This window comes from Alligator mississippiensis, chromosome 1, assembly GCF_030867095.1.
Source record: "Alligator mississippiensis isolate rAllMis1 chromosome 1, rAllMis1, whole genome shotgun sequence".
Taxonomy (NCBI): domain Eukaryota; kingdom Metazoa; phylum Chordata; order Crocodylia; family Alligatoridae; genus Alligator; species Alligator mississippiensis.
The window spans coordinates 478,369,004-478,388,795 of record NC_081824.1 but is presented as its reverse complement, the minus strand read 5'-3'; the positions used below and the strand labels follow the sequence as shown (position 1 = coordinate 478,388,795).

Below are 19,792 nucleotides of genomic sequence, written 5' to 3'. Positions count from 1 at the left end.
CTCCGGGATGTGGACCTGCGGGGGCCAGGGCTACCTGGCTCTGTGGACAAGGGCCAGAGACAGCATCTCTTTAAGTTCAACCATCTCTTCTGCACCCTTGAGGCCTAAGTTCTGCCCCTACAATGCAAGCCCTGATGGGCATGGGTGCACCTGATGGGCATGCCAGCCCTGATGGGCATGGGCATGGGATGGCCAGGGCTGCCTACAGCCCGCTGTGAGCACAGCTCGCTACCATAGCCCTCGGGGCTCTGCCAGATGGAGCGCAGGACTGGGGCAGGAGTCTACGAGTGGAAAGGTTTCTCCAATGGAAGAAGGTTCATTTTAGCTGGACTCAGTGCAAGAGACAGAGGGACCAGATCCTGCCCCCCCACTCCAGCCATGTAAACCAGCAGCATGCAGGTCCTGGGCTCACGGTCCCCGTCTCACACCTCTGCAGAGACTCTGCTGGTAGCAGAACAAGGTGTGGATCAGCCTGACCCAGCAGAGAGGGCAAGCCACCAGCCTGGGAGCCTGTCACCTTGTTTAGGTGCAGAAGATGCACAGATGGAGCAGAGGCTGGACCGGGCCATCACTGCATCTCCCGATCCACTCCCCTGGGGACCAGTTGCGGCAGCAGCCTCATTGCATGGACATTTGTCTCCTAAGGGACAGACCGAGGCCACCAGCTCCACCCGCGGGACCACCCAAGAGCTGATGATTAGCAGCAGGACTCAACCCAAACTGGCAGCGTGCGCCTCGCCAAGCCTAGGCACCGTCTGACCCCCTTCACCAAACAGGGCGGCATCCCAGGAGGGAAGCATGTCTGCAAAATGCTGCTACTCCGAAGCTTTTCCTTTAGGGAGCAGCACATAGCAAAAGGCAGCAATGTTCGCAGCGACGTGCAGTGATGGGTGCAGCGAGGCCGTGGCGGGATGGGATTTACAGTGCCCATCACTGCAGCCTCTCCACTCAGAGCCATGCTAACCCGCACAGCAAACTGAGCTGTGTGCGGACGAAGGGCATCCATCGCACATCATGGAAGCGGAGGTATTCAACACTGAAAAGCATCCTGTCGTGTCCCCCTTAACCCCAGTCTTGGAAGGAGCTCCCAGGGCGGTCAGCTCAAAAAGAGCCTGCTGACGGGCCATTCTTTGCAAACCTCCAAGAGAAGGAAAACAACGGCTTTAGTTTTTAATGCCTAGCTCCCATTTAAAGGATGCAATGCCTCGAGATGTGGGAGATGCAGACTGCCCTGCTCGCTCCGCTTCGGCATGTCCGATGGGTGCCCTTCACGATACAGCACGAGTGACTCGGGGCCTAGGCAAGCGCGGGAAATATGCTGTGAGAGACCTACACGTCTAGGCTGCTGGGCTTGATTTTATGCCTTGATTGGTTCACCATCATCAGCAACAGGTCCTAATTCCTAGCAGCGATTACCTGGTAGCACAGAGCATGCAAGGAAGCAGGAGGCCACAAGCAAGGAAGGGGGGTGAAAAGGATGTGAAGGGAAGTGAGCCCAAAGCACCTCGCCCAGAGCCTGGAGCCAAGATCCGCAGCCTGCCCTTGTCGATTCAATTTGCAAACTGAATTGACATCAATTAGCAGCCAATTAAATAATTAGCCTGAGAAGCCTTCCTAGAGTCCAAATGGCTCAGAAGAGCAGTCAAAAGCTGTGGCATGGGATGAAAGGTCATTGCAGCCCCACGGGATGGCTGCCATCCCCCGTATCGGCTTCCACACCACAGAGACGGCACAACATCCGTGTCTCTCTCTGCCTTATCGTCTCCTCCCGCCCCCGACAAGATGGTTTTGCAGCCAGGTACGGCCCGAGACGGTTGCCACAGATTGAGAGCTTGCCTTCCACCACCGACGTGGCAAGGACAACGCAATGGGCTTGGGCCTTTGCATTGGGTCCTAAATCCTTCCACCACTTTATTGGTGCCCACGGGAGGTCTCTTTCAACCACCTCTTATCAAGGGTCGTGCTGCGCCACGGCTCGCCCGAGTCACGCGGTCTCATTTCTCTCCACTGGTTGTTTGAGCGAAAGGCATAAAGGGAACAGGAAGGGTTTCAGGGGCCGTGCGGTGGGAGAAATACACCGTGCCCTGTGCACAGAGTCTTGCTAATAGGTTTTCCCAAGCCTGGAAACCACTGGGTCATCTGGATAAGGCCCACGAGGGAGGGGAGCAGCTGGCATCACCTCCAGCCACCTTCAGCTCCTCATCCCCCCCGTGACCGTTTGCAGCTGGGCAGCTGTGGGCAGCTTTTTGCATGAGGCCAGAGCATCCCTCGAGCCTCCAGGGCCTCATCCTCTCTGCCCCGCTGCATACATCACCCATGGGCAATTGTGCCAAAGGAGCTGAATCACCTGCTCCTTCCTCACTGCCACGGGAGCAGGGGCACAGAGTTGGCTGCTCCAAAAAAGACGTGCAGCCTTTATTGCAAGAAAAACTCCAATAAAGGAGACAGGTCCGGGAAGACTTCAGCTTGTATTGATTGCTAGTGAGAGCCCACTCCTGTGACAGCCATCAGCTGTCTGCTGCAATAGTCTGGAAGGGAGAGGTGGCCTCCAAGATAGCTATGGCCCACAGGGATGGGTGGGCACAGGTTGCAAACTGGTCCGTAGCATGGAAGAAGTGAAGAGCCAGATCTTCCCTATCCCACCCTGTCACTCGGGGGAGTCGGCGACGGGGCCGCACGACCACAAAATAGGCAGCAATGATGCTGCCGGTAAGCGGTGACCGTGCACGCTTCTGTCTCCCAGCCAGCGGAGAGCACGGCCTTCCCGTCTCAGCGATACGGGACCAAGCAAGTGGAGAGATTATCTGCAAGAGCCTGTCGCCCCTGCAGCAGTCCAGGGGGAAAGCCTGGCTCTGGGGCAGGGAATGAAGGCATAAAATCAAAGAGAAACACGTGGCGAGGGATGACGAGGGCAACGGAGGGAGCGGAAAGACCAGGAGGGAGAAAGCCGGCTGCCAGGCATGGCCGTGCTGGCTGAGCTGGAAGGTGTTACCTGGATGCAAGGTCTCCCAGCAGGCTGGCATTAGTCAAAGGAGACAGAGAATTAGTCACCCGTTAATCAAAGGTGCATGCAGCCCCCACCCCTGAGAGCAGGAAACAGCCCAGACCGCCAGTCCCTGCGCTACGGTGCTCGACTCGACAAACACAGGAGGACCACGGCACAGGTGCGTGTCCAGCCCACAGCTTGCCACGGTGAGGGGGTGGCATTCAGTTTAGGGCAGGGGATATCTGTCTCCGGGACTGGGCCTGAGAGATTGAGCCACGGGGATGAGGCGAGGGGCTGGTGCATGGCACTGCAGAGTGAACAGCACTGGCTGGGAAGGGGGTCAATCCTGCAAGGGCAGCGCCAGCGAGAAGACTGGCTGCATCCAGGTGACCGGGACGGGGCCCAGGAAACACAGGCAGGCAAGGAACTGGGAGGCCAGAGCAGCTCCAACCAGCTGCCCGCACCCGGAAAGGGACTGCACGAGACCCAGACTGGCCAGCAAGGACCCAGCATCTGCTTGGCACCACGGGGCGAGAGCTGCCAAAGGGCACGGGGACAGGGCTGGGGTGTTTGCAGGTCAGTCTCCTCCACTGCGCGGTCCCCATGGCCTGCCGTCACCGAGCATCTGCCTTTGAGCCATCTCCCTGGCTGTATGTGCTCGGTGCACGGTGACATCCGGGGGGCAGGGGCTCCCTTGGAGGGTCCCTGGTCCCTCCCTGCTTGGGCGTGTGAGGAGGTTGCTCCAGTTGCGCTCACAACCAGGCTTCTGGAGGAGGGGACGTGTGCTTTGTAGTCCACCCTGCCTTCACCCCGAGCATCTCAAAGCACGTCATCTCCCTCGCCATGTGCTTGCCAGAGATGCCCCCATCTCACAGGCAGGGAAACTGAGGCCTAAAGAGTGGCTGCGACTCAGCCCAGTGACAGAGCTGGGAGAGAACGGTGTGGGGGGGGGGTCCCAGTCCTATTTGTTAGGGGAACGGCTGCTCTCCCCATAGTCTGTATCAGAAGAAAGCTGCTGAATGGAAAAGGGAGAAGTCCAGGGGCCTCCAGGTGAGGTCCTGGGGACAGGCCCCCTCAAGAGGACCACTGTATTTTGGAGGCTGATTGTAGCCGTGATTTCCCTTTCCAACAACCAGATCAAGATGCCAGTGGAACCGAAGCCCAACACCCCTTTGCTGTAAAACTGGCTGGTAATTCAGCAGGGCCAGGGGCTTCTGGCCTGGGTTTTACCCCGGAATCACTCACCGCCCCTACTACTCTGTGCTTGCTCCGAGCCGCCTCATCCTTGGCCCTTTCACAAGCTTCTTTCCAGGGAGAAAAGCGCTGAATCCCACCCACCCTGAGGAAGGAATGGGTACATATAGTCCTGCCCCGTCTCCCATAGCACTGATGCTCCCTAAAAGCTGCAAGTCCTAGCGTGGGGGGGCTCAGCTTTGCACCCCGCAGCTGCTGCAATGAGTTGCTAAAGGCCGTGCAGCACAGACAGCCCCTCTTCTTGCAGGACATGTACTGAGAAGATCGCACATCTTGCCGCTCTCCCTTTTGTTCCTGATGGGGCAGGGAACTCGCGCTGCGCGCCCAGCTCCCTGGCAGCATTGGATGCAGCAAGCCAAAGGTGTTTGGTAAATCTACTGTCCTGGCCTGGCAGCAAGCTCCTTTGGGGCTTTGCCAGGCATAGCTGGAGTCAAAACACTTAGCTCCATTGATGATGAAGGTCACTTGCCCTCACAGATTCCTCCCCAGCTGCGGCTTAAAGAGGGAGAGGGCTGGAGGTCATCGGTACCCAAGCAAATCCAAGCCTCAATCGCGTGAGAGTGCCAGAGAGAGCCAACAAAGTGATGGAAGGTGAGAAGGAGCCTGGGCACCTGGGTCTAGAGCTGCCTCTGCCACTGCTTCCTGGCATGACCCTGGGCAAGGCACCCGCACAAGCGGCGTGAGCGTTAATGGATGCGTGTGAAGTGCTTTGAGATCCTCAGATGAAAGGCACAAAGGGCTTATTGCAGTTGGTTGGAGTTGGCACTGCATAAAGTGGTTGGATAAACTGGCTGGGCCTTTCTAGCCCTCCTTCAGGCCAGAGGGGTGGCTGATCAGATGCGACTGCTGCCCAAGGAAAAAATGACACTCACCCTCCCCGGGATACCACCAGCTTCACTTTCACTTTATAGGAGACAATAATTCCCAGGATCTCCTTGTTGGCTCCATCTCTTAGTCTAGAAGCAAAGACAGATGGGGGGGATTGGTAAGGAAATATTCAAGTTATTCACTTCAGCTTCTGCGAAAGTGGGGAACGTCCCCGCGGGTGTTGCCCACACACCCAGACGCCCACATGGCAGGCCAGGCCCGGTCGTAATGCCCAAGCTTTCGCCAGGCTTTTGCAGAGCATCATTATTTCGCAAGGCAGTGGCAAATCCAGGAAATTTCAGTTTGCAGGCCCCTAACTTGAATAGCCAAAATGGGGTTTTTTGGAGCCAAAACAGGCTTACGCAACTCCCGGCACCCCTTCCACCAACATGGGCTGACGGAGAGAAACAGTGACCAGCAACAAACACTGGCCCGCATTTCCAAACCAGGATACCCAGAGCAGGGCTCCTAAATCTGTTAGGTACTGCTAATACAGAGATTTTAGAGCCCAGTTCAACAAAGCATGCAGGGATATGGGCAGGCCCGGTGAAGCCAGGTAGCTTATGTGCTTTGCTGGACGATGTCCTTGGTCAAGTCTTGACCGAATCAGAGAATCCAAGAGCCGGAAGGGACCGCAAAGGTCATGTAGTCCAACCCCAATTCATGACGGAAGTCATTCCCTAGGCACCCACCCCCACTGCTGGGGGAACAAGCCCCTTGTAGACATGCAGCCTAGGGAGGAAAGAGCTCTCACAGGGTGCTGGACGCCAGATTGGTGTCTTCATGCTTCAGCTTCCCGTCCAGGGCGAGGCCGCGCTTCTCCCGGTTGTTGGCGAGGAACGGGGTCAGGGTGTAGACTTTGCAGAAGGTTGAACTCTGAGCCACCATGTCACTGCGGATGACAACAGGCGGGAATGAGACTGAGCTACTGCGAGGGCCCAAACCAGGACCCTGCATCTCACCATTGGGCTGGAGAACCCCAGGGCTCCCAGTCCCCGGGGAGAAAAAAAGATGTCCGAAGCCCAGTGCAATGGTCAACAACCCCCCCCGGGCCATCCCCACTAATGATCAGCACATGGCACCTGACGTGGCCCTAATGCACCTGGAGGCAGCCACGTGCTCTCGATTCAGTGACATCCAAATTTGTACCTGCGAGAACTAGTGGCGGGACTTTGAATGCATCCATTCTGTTAACGACTCTCTCCTTTTCCATGGTCTGGCTGCTGCATGAATCAAGCTATCCTTTCTTTTGCCCTGTTGCTGTCTGTTAGCCATTCCTGGGGACATGCCTCTTCTTTTTCACAGCCCTGCCGCCTGTTTTTAGTTCTAGCGAAAAACCTTCACTCAGGTGTGGCCACATTAACTCAGGTGAATAGTAGCTCAGGTGTTGAAATGAATAACAGTAAAGGGTTACAATGCTCCAGTAGGCTAAGGTTTTGTATTACAGGTCTGAATAAGGGAGGTGCATGTAACGGTTATGACTACAGGCCTATTTTGACTAATTTAACGAGGTGGTTGTGTTTTTTTAAAACTTGATAATCTACCCAATTAATGCACAGTCCAGTAACGTATTTTAATTTTGCTTTGATCTTAAACTGAATAATGTAGTGCTCAGCCCTTAGCATTTTAGTAAATCTTCTAGTGTCTCTTTATCTGGAGAAAAATAAGTGTGGCATTGATGCACCTCACCATTGCACCCCCTCTTTACAAAATCCTAGATCCACCCATGCCGGGCGGTATTTGTTCTGGGGAATGAAGTAATCCCGGAGTAGAGGAACAGGTTCGTGACCAACCCCGACACTGCCCAGAACCATTTTCTTACAACAGGTGTTTCCACAGTGATGCACAGTCACCGTCTATTGATACGGTGTTATCGGGAGCTGATGCTGCAGTACAACCCCGAACCGCGTTGCAATGCCACCAGGCAACATCGCTACGTTAATCCAAGCACTCCCATGAAAAAAAAAAACTATTGTTAAGCATCCAGCATGGCTGTGCTCACTGTTGCCGAGCTCCAGATCAAACTCAGATTACAAATGCATGGGTGTTTTTTCCAGCCTTTCACTCTGCAGCTCAGGTGAGTCAAGCCAACTCCTCTGGCTCCTACCCGCAGAGCACTTAAGCATGGGCCAGAAGACATGGATGTGTCACATAACCATGTCACAACCCTACTTGGACGGACCTCAGGTTTGCAGGAAGCACAAGACAATCCCAATTACTGCTAAGTTTGGGAAACCCAGGCTGTCCAGGTGCAGCACGGTGCACGAAGAGCAGAAACGACTGTTGCAATGGAGTGGGGGAATACTCACTCTGCTTCCTCCACCGCGACCGGGCACTTGTACTGAGCGGTGTTAAACAGGCAGATATCTGCGTACTGGCGCACTGGAGACATGGGCAGAGAGGGGCAGGCAATGGTTAGGGCTCAGCGTGGCTGTTGGAGCATCAAAGGCTGGGGTACAGAGACCCCAATGGCACTGGCAGCATCAAAGGCTGGGGTACAGGGATCCCAATGGCACTAGCAACATCAAAGGCTGGGGTACAGGGACCCCAATGGCACTGGTACCATCAAAGGCCAGTGGACAGGGACCTCAATGGCACTGGCAGCATCAAAGGCTGGGGTACAGGGACCTCAGTGGCACTGGCAGCTGGGAAGTAATGAAATCCCAGCCCAGACAGTTATCATGGAGCACCTGCTCATCTACCTCCTGATACAGCCCAACGATGACCCAGGAGCATGAGGAGAGAAAGCAGAGAGGCTGCTACACCCTTACATCAACCGCAGAGGCAACGGGATCATGTGCCCTGACCTGCCTAGCCGGGCCATTCGTTCACCCCCGTTCCTCTGCACCAAGCCCAGGCACTGGCATTTAAGTTCAAGCTCCTTGCACAAAGGGCGCCGGTCTGGACTTGAAGATGCCAAGCCCAGGAGCAACAACCGCAGCCCCGGCAGGGCTGGTCTCATGGTGAATTACCCTCGTGGATGAAAATTGGGCCTCCAGTGGTGGTGCCTCTGGTCCAGCCACGGGATGGGGAAAGCAAGAGCAATGGTGCTCCCAGGGCCCACACCGTACCTGGTTGGGGGGTCGCGGTATTTGGGACCACTGAGACGGACTCGTGGTCAGTCATAGAGGGAGTTGGGGCAGAGCTGGGACCAGACCCTTGGCACGTCACAGCTCTTTTGCTCTGCCAGGGCCAACAAGCAGAGCCTGGATGCTGGGACAGAGAACGGGGAGGGCTGCAGCCGGGGATGCTCAGCTGTGCAGGGGCTGGCATCTAGGGCAAGGGCAAGGGCCGGGGTGCCGGGTGGGGGATGTGGTTTGGGAAGGGCCAGGGGAGGGGGCTGCCCTCGGTACCTGAGATCTTAATCTTCTTCACGGTCTTGTTGGTGTTGTTTGTCACGTGGACATTGACATTGATGGGCTCCCCATGGTAGTAAATCTGCAGGGAGCAAGGACCCCGGACACGGTCAGGAGCAAGAGGCCAGACGTGGTTCCTCCCCGAGAACAGAAGCTGCCCCCTTGCATCAGTGTTTAACACAGTGCTTCCCAACCTTGTCCTCAGCAGAACCCCATTTCTGACCCCATCGCTTCAGCATGGCCCCTTGCTCCCGACCCGCAACCCCGACATCCCTATCGCTGCCCCTCTTTAAACTTTAACAACAACCACCACCGTCCTCCCCGTCCACCCTGCCACATGCATTTAGTGCTCAGTGCCTACTCCAGCCCCTCGGCACAGGGCTGTGCTTGGTCCCAGGAACAGGGGTGTCTAGGGACCTTTGCTCCCTGCACGAGCTGCAGCTTGTTATGAGTCTCTGCACGTGCCGTTCTCCAGGCATCACCCGCATGGGACTGGATGGGTTTAGAAGGGCTCGGGGGGCCCATTAGGCGCTTGGCGTGTGGGCCCTGCACTGTTGAGGGAAGCACCAACCCCTGGGAAATGCAGCGTGCACTGTACCTCTTTGTCCAGAGATGCCTCCAGATGCAGCGGCTTGTCGGACATGAGGAACTGCCTGGTGGTCTCCGCCATGGGCTGGGGGCCCGGCCTCTCCGGCGCGTACTGGACCTTGCGGATCACCAGGCGCACAGAGTTCCTGCAGAGGGGGTTTGGAGAAGTTGGCCGGCCACTGCTCCACGAGAGCATGGTCCTGAGCATAGGCAATGGCCACGTCCAGCTTGCAGTGCCGGGGAGGCGCGGTGCTTTCTCCCTCTCTCACCCCCCCGGCTGCCCCGCTCCCTTCCCCTGCGACAGCCGCGAACGCGTCGGCTGCTTTACCTCTTGTGGATCTTCTCCTCCAGGTTCTCCGCACAAAACGCTTTGACCTCGTAGTCAACGCCGCAGGCCTGGAAAACGGGGGAAAGGAGGCTGGAGAAACCCTCCCGTTGCTGCCAGCTCCCTAGACTGCCCCAGGGCAGGGGGCTCGAGCAGCTCTGAGGTCTCTGTGTGCAGCGAGGGGGTCGCTGGGATTTGTGTGCGCGTGTAAAAGGGAACAGGGTCCTGTCCTAGCCCAGGCTGGCTGTATGCAGGACTAATGCCCTTGCTTGAGGGGCCGAGGCCTTACACAGCTCAATTCTCCTTTCAGTCACATGGCAAAGGGCTGGGAATTTGAACCAGGAGAGTCTCGGTTCTTCCCACGCAGCCGCAGCGTGCAAGGCAGTTGTGCGCTCCTTGACACAACCATGTCCAGCAGAGCCCTGGACTTGTGGCAACCGTTACGACTAAGGCAGCAAAGCAATCAGACTAAGACATGCCCGTTTCCACATTTCCGCAAAGTTAACCCCTCGCCTGAGATTTTCAGCGCCTAGTCTGGATCCAAAAGGCGCGTTATTTCTGGAAGAGCAAAGCCCTCGCTGCTGGGTTGGAACGGCGAACAAGGGATGAAAATGAGACTTTTTCCGTTGCGGAAAAACTCCTGCCGGCTGTTTGCACACGCGGCGGAGGGTGAATGACAGGCAGCGCTCGCCCGGTTGGGTGACAACAGGCAAACGCCACGAGGGGCGAGTCTGATGGACTTTATTCTGTTGGGATCGTTCAAGTTGATGCAGAGACGACCCAGCTTTTGGTCTGACAGGGCTATTCTTGGGAATATGTCTGCTTGGAAATAGTTTGCTCTTGCTCTGCGTGTATCGGAGCTGGGGCTGCCGGCTGGGGCAGGTCCAATCCATCTGTGCCCTGCAGAGCCAGCCAGCTCTCTGGGGGAGAGGGAGCTGAGGTCTCCCCCTCACCGCGGTTGCTTACTGCTTTGTGTCTGGATGCCAAACAGCTACACCTGGGGAAGCTCCTGAGGGCGATGGGGTCCCGGAGGCATCACTGGGGTTGCATCCCCTGCCGCTCTGCTGATGCTGCCCCAGACGGGAAGAACCCAGCCCGGGGCCTGCGGGAATTGCAGAGGTGTTTGTACGGGTGAAGCTATTCCCATGTCACTCCCCAGCATCGCTAGAGCGGGGAGAGAGCTCCCATTACACACAGGTCCACAGAGAAAACCTGCCTCTGTTTGCAGTGGAAGCAAATGCAGCCTGCAAATTACCCAAGCGCAGAGCCTCCACCTGGCCACCCCGCCAGAGGAAAAGGTCTCCTCCGCAAGATCGCACCTCTCATAGCAAGTGAAGGGCGTGGGATAAAACTGCTCAGTGGGAAAACACATGTCCCTTCTCTCTAGGCAGCTGCCCCGTGCACCCCACCTCCTCCGGAGGCAACCTAGTTTCATCTGAGCCATCTGGTCTTTGTGCCTCCACACCGCACAGGCTGAGCTGCGAGTTACCAGCCGGTATCAACCGAGTGCAAATGCACACTTACCTTCCCCGTGTCCTCCGGCCCGGGCTGCAGGGTGACAGAACAAGGCAGGTTGGGAGGGATCTGAAACAGAAACGGGGTGTAAATAATCCAGCCCCCCGGGAAAGGTGGCGCGCCTGCTGCTCTGCTCCATGCACACGCACGCGTGTGCACCGGCTAAGCTGCAGGGTGGAGGGAGGGGGGGCATTTTGGGGGGAAGGAAGAGCTGTGTTGGTCCTGCAGTTCCTGGGGGCCTCAATGTCCCAAACCTGCATCCAGCATCCGGCCCTAGTGAACGGGGGAGCCCCAGGGAGGCACTTGGCCCTGGCACTGGGAGGTCTGCACCTGCGAAGGGCTGGCAGCCTCTTGCCAGCTGCAATGTGCTCCCATCGCCCATGGGAGACGGGGCTCTGCATCTGGCAGGAGATCTTTGATGGTCCAAACTATTCAGCAGTTTGGACCATCAAAGCCCAAAGCACAAGGCCACCCAGGGATGCCGCAGCAGGCGCACCTGCAGGTGGGCATAGGGCTCCTTAGAAAGCCCTGCGTAGCTTTGGCAGCAGCCACTATCCTGCATTAGACTGCAGAAAGTCAGGCGCACATTTTCACAAGCTCTTCGGGAACTTAGACTCATGATCCCGTTGTCTTTTAATGCAATTTAATCTCTCAAATCTTGCATGCCCTTTTGAAAATGTCCCCCGTGATGCCCAGCACCACAGGGCCTTATTCTGCTCCCGGCTTCCAGGCACTTCCACAACACAAAGAGCCATTACAAGGGTTGGTCACGGTCTAGCCAGTTTGACCGCTGGGTTTTTATGATGAGATCAGCAATGCTGTATTTAAAGGAGGGTTAGGAATGGTTTTCCCTCCAATAAAAGAAAAGCTAAGGACTTTAATGATCCAATTAATTTTCTTTCTTAATTGAATCCCTTTTCAATTTAAGCAGAATCTAGATTCAGGGCTTTTCCTGTGCAGAGGCAGTGCCTTTAAACCATCAGTCTCCAAGAGTTTACACATGCATAAATCTCTCCTCAATCTGCGGGGTGGGGAGGAATTCGGTTTGTTTTGCAAGGGTTTGGGAGTGTTTATGATCCCAGGGGGATTAAGCCGCAGCCGCGTGCAAGGGGAATGGTGCGTGCTTTTCCATTCTTCCCAGTAAACCAGTACCTCTGCCACCCACACGTCCAGATGTGGGGCTAACGCTGCCCTAAAGAAAGGATGCCACACACGGTCTGTGAGGCTAGGGACAGACATTACACATAAGCCAGTTTAAGGGATCGGACACTGTTTTAAACCTGAGAGAGTTGCTCTGGAGGGGTAGAAACCAGGCTGAATTCAGCCGTGCTGGATCCAGCTGTCATTTGACCTTGCCCGGTGGGTAGAGGCTGTGAGCTATGCCCTGCTGCGTAGACAGCAGCTATTACAACGTGTGGCCTTTAATGTCACCGCACGGCTCTCAGCTCAGAGACGCGACGCTGCTGGGTGTATCACCGCTGCTCCGGCTACACCTCTCCTCCTCCCCTGCACTCAGCATCTGCAGGGTGCTCAGACCGGTGCGTGCTTTGCAAGCACGCCGGACTGCCTGCCTACGGAAACCTCAGCCCAGCTGTGCGATCTGCGAGCTCTGGAATAGCTTCCCCACACGAGGGCAGCTCTAATTCAGAACAAGGATGCACAAAACCCAGCAGCACACGCTGCCGGAAACATTGTCGGGCCGGATTAAACAAGCAAGGGTGGGGATAGATCATGTCAGCAAGCACTTTTTAGGTTTTGCACAGTCCTAACTTCCATTTTAAGACGTGCTCCTATTCTAAGGAGGCAAAGGAAGCTTTTCCCATGCGCTCCCAGTCTGCAGCGAGCTGAAAAAGCGGCTGTAAACTGCGTGAACTGCAGGGGCCTGATGCTTAATGAGCACGATTAGCACTGCCCTGAAAGCAGAAATGTCCCCTAAGATGGTGGGAGGGCTTTATTCAAGCACTGGTTTTTTTTGCCTCGAGGCTGATGTCTGGGACTCACTCTAGTAGAAAGCTGCTCAATTTAACCTTCAATAGCCCAATAATCCAGGCTGGACAAGGGGAAGGAGGAAATGCCGTACAGAAGCCCAGAAGTGGGGGAAGTTCGTGACTGTTCTTGTAGAGACGTGCGCCTGACTTTATTTTTCGTTCCAGATTTACGAGTGAAATCATGGAGATGACACGTGGAGGAAGCATGAAGCCATAATGTGTCTATAGCGGACGCGAGGCACCTTACATGTGGTTACCGTGAATAAGTTTTGGTGAAACGCTGATTTTATCAGTATTGCTTCCAAGGAGACCCGAGTCAGAAAAGGCCCTTCGAGTATGGGTCTGATCTCGTGCAAAGGAGGTGGGGCCAGAAAAAACCCAAAACTATTGTTCTTTGGATTACAGCAGGGTCCCGTGGTGTACACGCAAGGAAAGACTGGTGCAGCTCCAGCCTACACAGACTGGGCACAGAAAGAGAGGAAAGAAAGTCAACAGCTAAGTAACTTGCCCATGGTCAAAAAAGGGAGGAAGGAGGACCCAGGACATTATAGGCCTATTAGTCTTACCTTGGTCCTGGGGAAGCTCTTTGAGAAAATTATCCAGGAGCACATCTGCGAGGGACCAGCAGGGGAGGTTAGGCTTAGGGGCAACCAACACGGGTTCATTCGAGGCAGGTCCTGTCAGACCAACCTGGCGGCCTTCTACGACCAGGTCACAAAATCCTTGGACGCAGGGGTAGCAGTGGACGTAGTCTTTCTGGACTTCAGGAAAGCCTTCGACACTGTCTCTCACCCCATTCTCATTAAAAAATTAGGAGATTGTGGTGTCAATGCTCACACAGTCAGATGGGTTACTAGTTGGCTGGAGGGCTGCACCCAGAGAGTGGTGGTGGATGGGTCATTTTCGACCTGGAGGGGTGTGGGCAGTGGGGTCCCCCAGGGCTCGGTCCTCGGACCCGCACTGTTCAACGTCTTCATCAGCAACTTGGGCGAGGGGGTAAAAAGCACCCTGTTCAAATTCGCAGATGACACTAAGATGTGGGGGGATGTGGGCATGCTAGAAGGGAGGAATAGGCTGCAATCGGACCTAGATGGGTTACAGGGGTGGGCAGATGAGAGCAGGATGGGTTTCAACACTGACAAGTGCAAGGTGCTGCACCTGGGGAGGAGGAACCAGCAACAGACCTACAGGCTGGGGAACTCCCTTCTCATCAGTGCAGAGGCAGAAAAGGATCTGGGAGTCATTATTGATACCAAAATGAACATGGGCCGACAGTGTGGGGACGCAGTCAGGAAGGCCAACCGTACCTTGTCATGCATCCACAGATGCATCTCGAGCAGGTCCAAGGAGGTGATCCTCCCCCTCTATGCGACACTGGTCAGGCCGCAGTTGGAGTACTGCGTCCAGTTCTGGGCACCGCACTTCAGGAGGGATGTGGACAGCATGGAGAGGTCCCAGAGTAGGGTCACCCGCATGATCCGGGGACAGCAGGGCAGGCCCCACGAGGAGAGGCAATGGGACCTGAACCTGTTCAGCCTTCACAAGAGAAGGCTGAGAGGGGATCTGGTGGCCATCTATAAACTGGCCAAGGGAGACCAGCAGGCAATGGGAGAGTCCCTGTTCCCCCGAGCACTACCAGGGGTGACAAGGAACAACGGCCATAAGTTGACGGAGAGTAGATTCAGACTAGACATCAGGAGGTGCGACTTCACTGTCAGGGCGGATGGGATCTGGAACCAACTTCCAAGGGAAGTGGTGCTGGCTCCTACCCTGGGGGTCTTCAAAAGGAGGCTGGATAATCAACTGGCCAGGGTCGTTTGACCCCAGTACTCTTTCCTGCCCATGGCAGGGGGTCAGACTTGATGATCTGCTCAGGTCCCTTCCGACCCGACCAACTATGAAACTATAAAACCCAGGTGGGCAGCGGCAGAGCTAGCAATATCACCTGCCTCTCCTGCTTCCTGGAGAGCTGGGATCTCCTCTCAGCCGGACCCTTCTGCCTCCGCAAGATGGCAGGACTCGGCAGCTGCTAGCTTGACACCCCTCCATTATAAATGGGAGTAATTATGCATTTCTTTTCACGGTCGAGAGAATTTGCTTTGCCGTTGTTACTATTTAATTAGCATGGGAGGCCTTTCCTGCTGTACCGTTGGGACAGACTTTGCCTCCTACCTAGCCAACTGCTTTTGACTGTTCCTCTTTGGAATCCAGACAATGGTGGAATTAATGGAGCTAATTACCGGTGCAATTAAAACTGGGTGCAGAGGGACTGTTTCATGTCTTCCTGGTAACAATAACCGACATGGCGAGAGCACCTCTCCGCCAAGTGTTCTGCAAAATTGGATTAAAAACTCTATAATCAAGGCATCCCTATGCCCCGCTTTTGGATGGCTCATAGCAACGCTGTGCAGCTTGACATAGGAAGTGAACCTGAACGCTGCACGGAGCTGCAACGGTAGGGAGGAATATAGGATCCAAAGTACAACGGCAGAGAAGCTGCTTCACCAAGAGCAAAATGTGGCAGAAGTCAGCCCCTTCTTTTGCAAATGAATTATACATGAGCTGCCTTTGCAATGAGACTCTGCCATGCCATCCTCACTCATTTAAGGTTCAGTTTGAAAATGGCAGCCTTGATCTTTTCCTGGTTGTTCATACTCCAGAATCAGCTGCCCAGTATTGCATTCACACTTGCCAAACTGGATCATCAACAGCAATGTGACCTAGCAGGTAGATTGCACCAGCTTTGGACTCGGGAGATCTGGGGTCTATCCCAGTTCAGACAGGGCTGTGCTAGGTGACTCTGAGCAGGTCAATGCCACTCTCTGTACCTTGATTTTCCCATCTGTAAAAATGGACGTATTGGGCACATCTACACAAGACACATTAATGAGCATTAGCTTAATTTAATGCACATTAAGGGCACATTTCTACACATGAATGCCCTTAATGCACATTAAAAATGGTGAATTTAGGCTGCTCACACATTTATACACACACTTTTTTTGGTCCTGTAACGTGCTGGAGATCCGCCGCTTCGGAGCAGACTCAGTCTGCACGCGAGCTGATGCGAGCTGCGCTGCATGCAGTTGTATAAGTGGCAAAGCGTGCATCAGTGCGCAGGAAATGGCAGCAGTGAGCTTTTCAACTAAAGCACCTTCTATGTGTTTTAGTTCAAAAGCACACTGCTTCCCTTTTCTCAGCGCTGACATGCATTTCATTGCTTATACATCTGCAAGCATCGTAGCATCGGGTGCTTTCCGGCGCTGCGGCACTAACATGTGTAAAAATGCCCCTCGTGCCTAAATTTGATACCTGCAAATGCAGGTATCATATTTAGGTGTGATTAGTTAAAGTGCATTAACGCATGTGTAGATGCAACCTGGCACTAACTTTAGTGCCGGGTCTACCCAGTCACTAGGGCAGGGGCGGGCAATTATTTTGGGCGGAGGGTTGCTTACTAAGTTTTGGCAAGCCATCGAGGGCCACATGACAGGCAGCCAGGGGCAGATAAATATTAATTTTCTAAGTTTTTTAGGGGCCCCGCGGGCCAGATAGAGTGCCCTAGCGGGCCGCAACTGGCCCCCAAGCCACATTTTGCCCACCCCTGCACTGGAGGTACATGACAGGGCTGCAAGGCCTTGGCATTAACTTTAGTGCCAAGTCCCTGCACGTGTAGATATCTGCCAAAAATCACTTAATTCGCATTAAATTCAGTTGTGCTTAAATGCACGTGTAGGCACACCCATTGATGCTGATCTTTTTTACGCAGAGCCTTGAGACTGACTGATGGACAACACTGTTGTAGAAGAGCCTGGTATTATCATTAACATTTTCCTTCCGTCAGCTGACATTTTGGGGATATAATGCAATGACCATAACTTGGACCAAGGTATCAGGGAGTTGAGCATGTCCCCACCTTCCTCAGCAGCTTAAAGGTGCCCATCAAATCGATGGTGCATCCACCAAATGGTACCGTTCTGGTCTCTCCATCTCAACAAGGACGCAGTGGGATTAGAGAAGGTACAGGGAAGGGCAACTGAGATGATCAGGGGCCTGGAGCAGATGCACCACAAGAGACTAGAAAGGCTGGGACTCTTCAGTTTGAAAAGGAGAAGGCTGAGGAAGGATATGGTAGATCTAGAGAAACATGAAGGGTTTGGGCCAAGTGAATAGGGAGCTGTTATTCACCACATCCTGGGTACTAGAACTGCTGAAATTAGCAGGAGACAGGTTTGCAACTAACACAAGAAAGTGCTTTTTTTTGTAGTGCATAGTTCACTCGTGGCACTCAGGGCCACGGGAGGTTGGAGAGGCAGATAGCATAGCCAGGTTCAAAAAGGGGACCAGACAAAGTCACGGGTGACCGATCCATTAAAACTATTAAACAGCCCAGTCAGGGCTGTATCCTCTAACCCAATCATAATGGATGGCAAAGAGGATATGCCAATGGTACATATACCCTGTCCATAGCTCTTCCTATAAGTGTATACAGGTTGGGGATGGGCCAAGGGGCAAGATGAACCATTGGTCTAGCCCAGGGACGGGCAATTATTTCGGACGGAGAGCCGCTTACTGAGTTTTGGCAAGCCATCGAGGTACTGCATGACAGGCAGCCAGGAGCAGATATTAATTTTCTAAATTTTTTAGGAGCCTCGCAGGCTGGATAGGATAGCCTGGCAGGCCTCATCTGGCCCCAAGGCCGCATTTTGCCCACCCCTGGTCTAACCAGTTTGGCAGCACTGGTTTTTCAAGGATCCCTGGTCACGCAACAGAGTCAATACCCAATTTACGCAGTGCTGCTGTAACACTCCCATCTGGGGAGTGCACTGGTATTACACCTATAATAATAATATTCACAACTGGATTTTCTTGAATCCCTCCCATAGCTGATGGCAGCTGCCAGTCTTTTCCTGAATTCCCCATGCAACATCCTCATTGTGCAGAAGAGAAAATATCCACGACGCAGAGCCTTCCCTCCTGCTTTTCTATACCTGCTGTATTTGGCCTGCTAGCTTTGTGAGCACTGATGATCCCAAAACGCCGTCGTGCTTGGGCGCTGCCCTGCTCTACCCCTCTGTCTGGCTTGCAACAGTGACAACGCTCCTCTCCCCTCCCCTCCCCGGCGAAGCCGTGCTTCATCCTGATCTGCGTCCGGCCCGGTGCACAGCGCTCATCAGATGACTCACAGCCTGCTCTCTGGACTTGCCTCTCTCCTACCTTCGATCTTTGCTTGAACACACATCATGTGAACACCCTGTTCCTGTACAGCTGTAATTAGACTCTCTCTTTCTCTGCTCAATTCTTCTCTGACAAGCGACTTATAATTTGCCACCTTTCTTCCCCCCCCACGTGCTCCTCTCATAAACCCCCCTCTTTTTTTCCATTCACTTCTGCCCACCTCTCTCTGGCTGCTGCCTGTCTAATGACTGACTTGCAGGGGGAATATATTCCACATTTAGCTCTGGGACGTGATCCAAGATCCAGTCAGTCCATTGTCTGCCTCTCGCACCATTTGCTATCATTACGTGCTCCTGTTCCACCACCTCCTTGTCGGCTCTCGGCCCCTTTCCTCCATCTCTCCTGCCAAAGCCAGTCCACACTTGAGTCGTGCACAGAGCTAACCTTCTCCTAACCATCTGTCCACTTCCCTTGAGTCTGTCTTCGTCCAGGGCAGGGGAATCCCACCTAACCGCTGCTCTTTTTCCTCCACATTTTTAGCCTATCCACCTCCGCACGTTGCAGGCATTCTGCATCCAAAGCAATTCATGCGCATATATGTAGGACGGACATAGGCAGGACCTGCCATCTGTCACCTTCATTAGCAAAGGAGTTTAATAAGCCTGCGAACATCTCACAGCGCTTTGCAGACAGACCCAGAGCCCGAGGCCAATGGTGACTTCAGCAGGTCCTTGGACCATAAGGCCTACAGGGCAGGGTCCAGATGGGGACAAACACATGGGCACGACACATCAGTGAGCACCAGGCAGCCCGTCCCCAAATGGTCTGATAAATAAAGAGCTCTCCTCTCGGTGGGAGCATGAGAAGCCCCCCAGCCCCATTTATCTCCAGAAGTGCCTTTAAATCCAGAGGCCTGGGGGTGCAAACCTGCCTGCTGCTCATCCCTTCCAGACTCTGGCACTTTGCTCTGGGAGGGGGCACGATGGGGGTGCTTTTACCGCCGTGCTGCAGGAGCCTCCCTACACTGCAGCCGCTGCTGTAGGCAGCGCCAGCAATGCAGCAACAGGGTGGAGATGCAACCGGAGAAGGCAGATCTCCAAGTACGGAGCTGCCGGCGCTCCCAGCAGCGCCCGCATTTCTATGGGCACATCTCAGCCAAGTCCTGGTGTTAGCTGGGTGGCCGAGACCGGGTGCAAGGGGGAAAGGGGATGCAGGGGAGAGGAGAACTCCTACCTCGAAGGTGAAGGGGTAGGCATGCTCGCCCAGCTTCTTAATCAGCCTCTCCTGCAGGCGCGTCAGGGGCTTCTTCTCCTCCGGGATCGGGGGGAAGGCCTGGATGTTGGCCACGAAAAGGTCCTTGCGGAAGGTCAGTCCCAGCACGTCCAGGTCCTCCCGGCCATAGCGGAAGGCACAGGTCAGCGTCACAAAGACTGGGGGGGAGAGAAGGCAGGACAGGGGGACCCTCAGTCCTGGTATCCGGGTGCTGTATGCAGACGAGCCGCAGACACCGAGGAAGTCTCCGCAGAGAGACAAAGGTGGCTGAAAGGAAGGGTCATTAACCCCATGCCCAGTGAGGTGGTGGATTAAACGACAACCCAGAATCGCAGCTGGGATTCGACCCCCTGGGCTCGATGCCCCTATTCCCGTGCCGTTGGTCTGGCCGCAACCACCGCTCACGCAGCACTTCCCAAATGAGGCACCGTGGCCCCAAATGGACTAATGGCAGCTTGCAAGT

General features: G+C 54.7%; 1 protein-coding gene across 7 annotated transcripts in view; it reads right to left on the bottom strand.

Annotated features, from left to right (window-relative positions):
• The window catches only part of ARRB1 (arrestin beta 1), an 82,847-nt gene that overhangs the window by 6,199 nt on the left and 56,856 nt on the right, over window positions 1-19,792 (bottom strand). For 5 of the 7 annotated variants that reach the window (XM_019488287.2, XM_019488286.2, XM_019488291.2 and 2 more), the window contains 9 exons: window positions 19,291-19,487; window positions 10,901-10,960; window positions 9,380-9,447; window positions 9,062-9,197; window positions 8,461-8,545; window positions 7,417-7,489; window positions 5,862-5,999; window positions 5,113-5,196; window positions 2,993-3,016 (listed from right to left, as the gene is read on the bottom strand). In XM_019488287.2, the coding sequence (XP_019343832.1) occupies window positions 2,993-3,016; window positions 5,113-5,196; window positions 5,862-5,999; window positions 7,417-7,489; window positions 8,461-8,545; window positions 9,062-9,197; window positions 9,380-9,447; window positions 10,901-10,960; window positions 19,291-19,487 (865 nt within the window). The remainder of the gene's footprint in view (window positions 1-2,992; window positions 3,017-5,112; window positions 5,197-5,861; window positions 6,000-7,416; window positions 7,490-8,460; window positions 8,546-9,061; window positions 9,198-9,379; window positions 9,448-10,900; window positions 10,961-19,290; window positions 19,488-19,792) is intronic. The other 2 variants (XM_019488289.2, XM_019488284.2) reach the window with 1 other exon arrangement.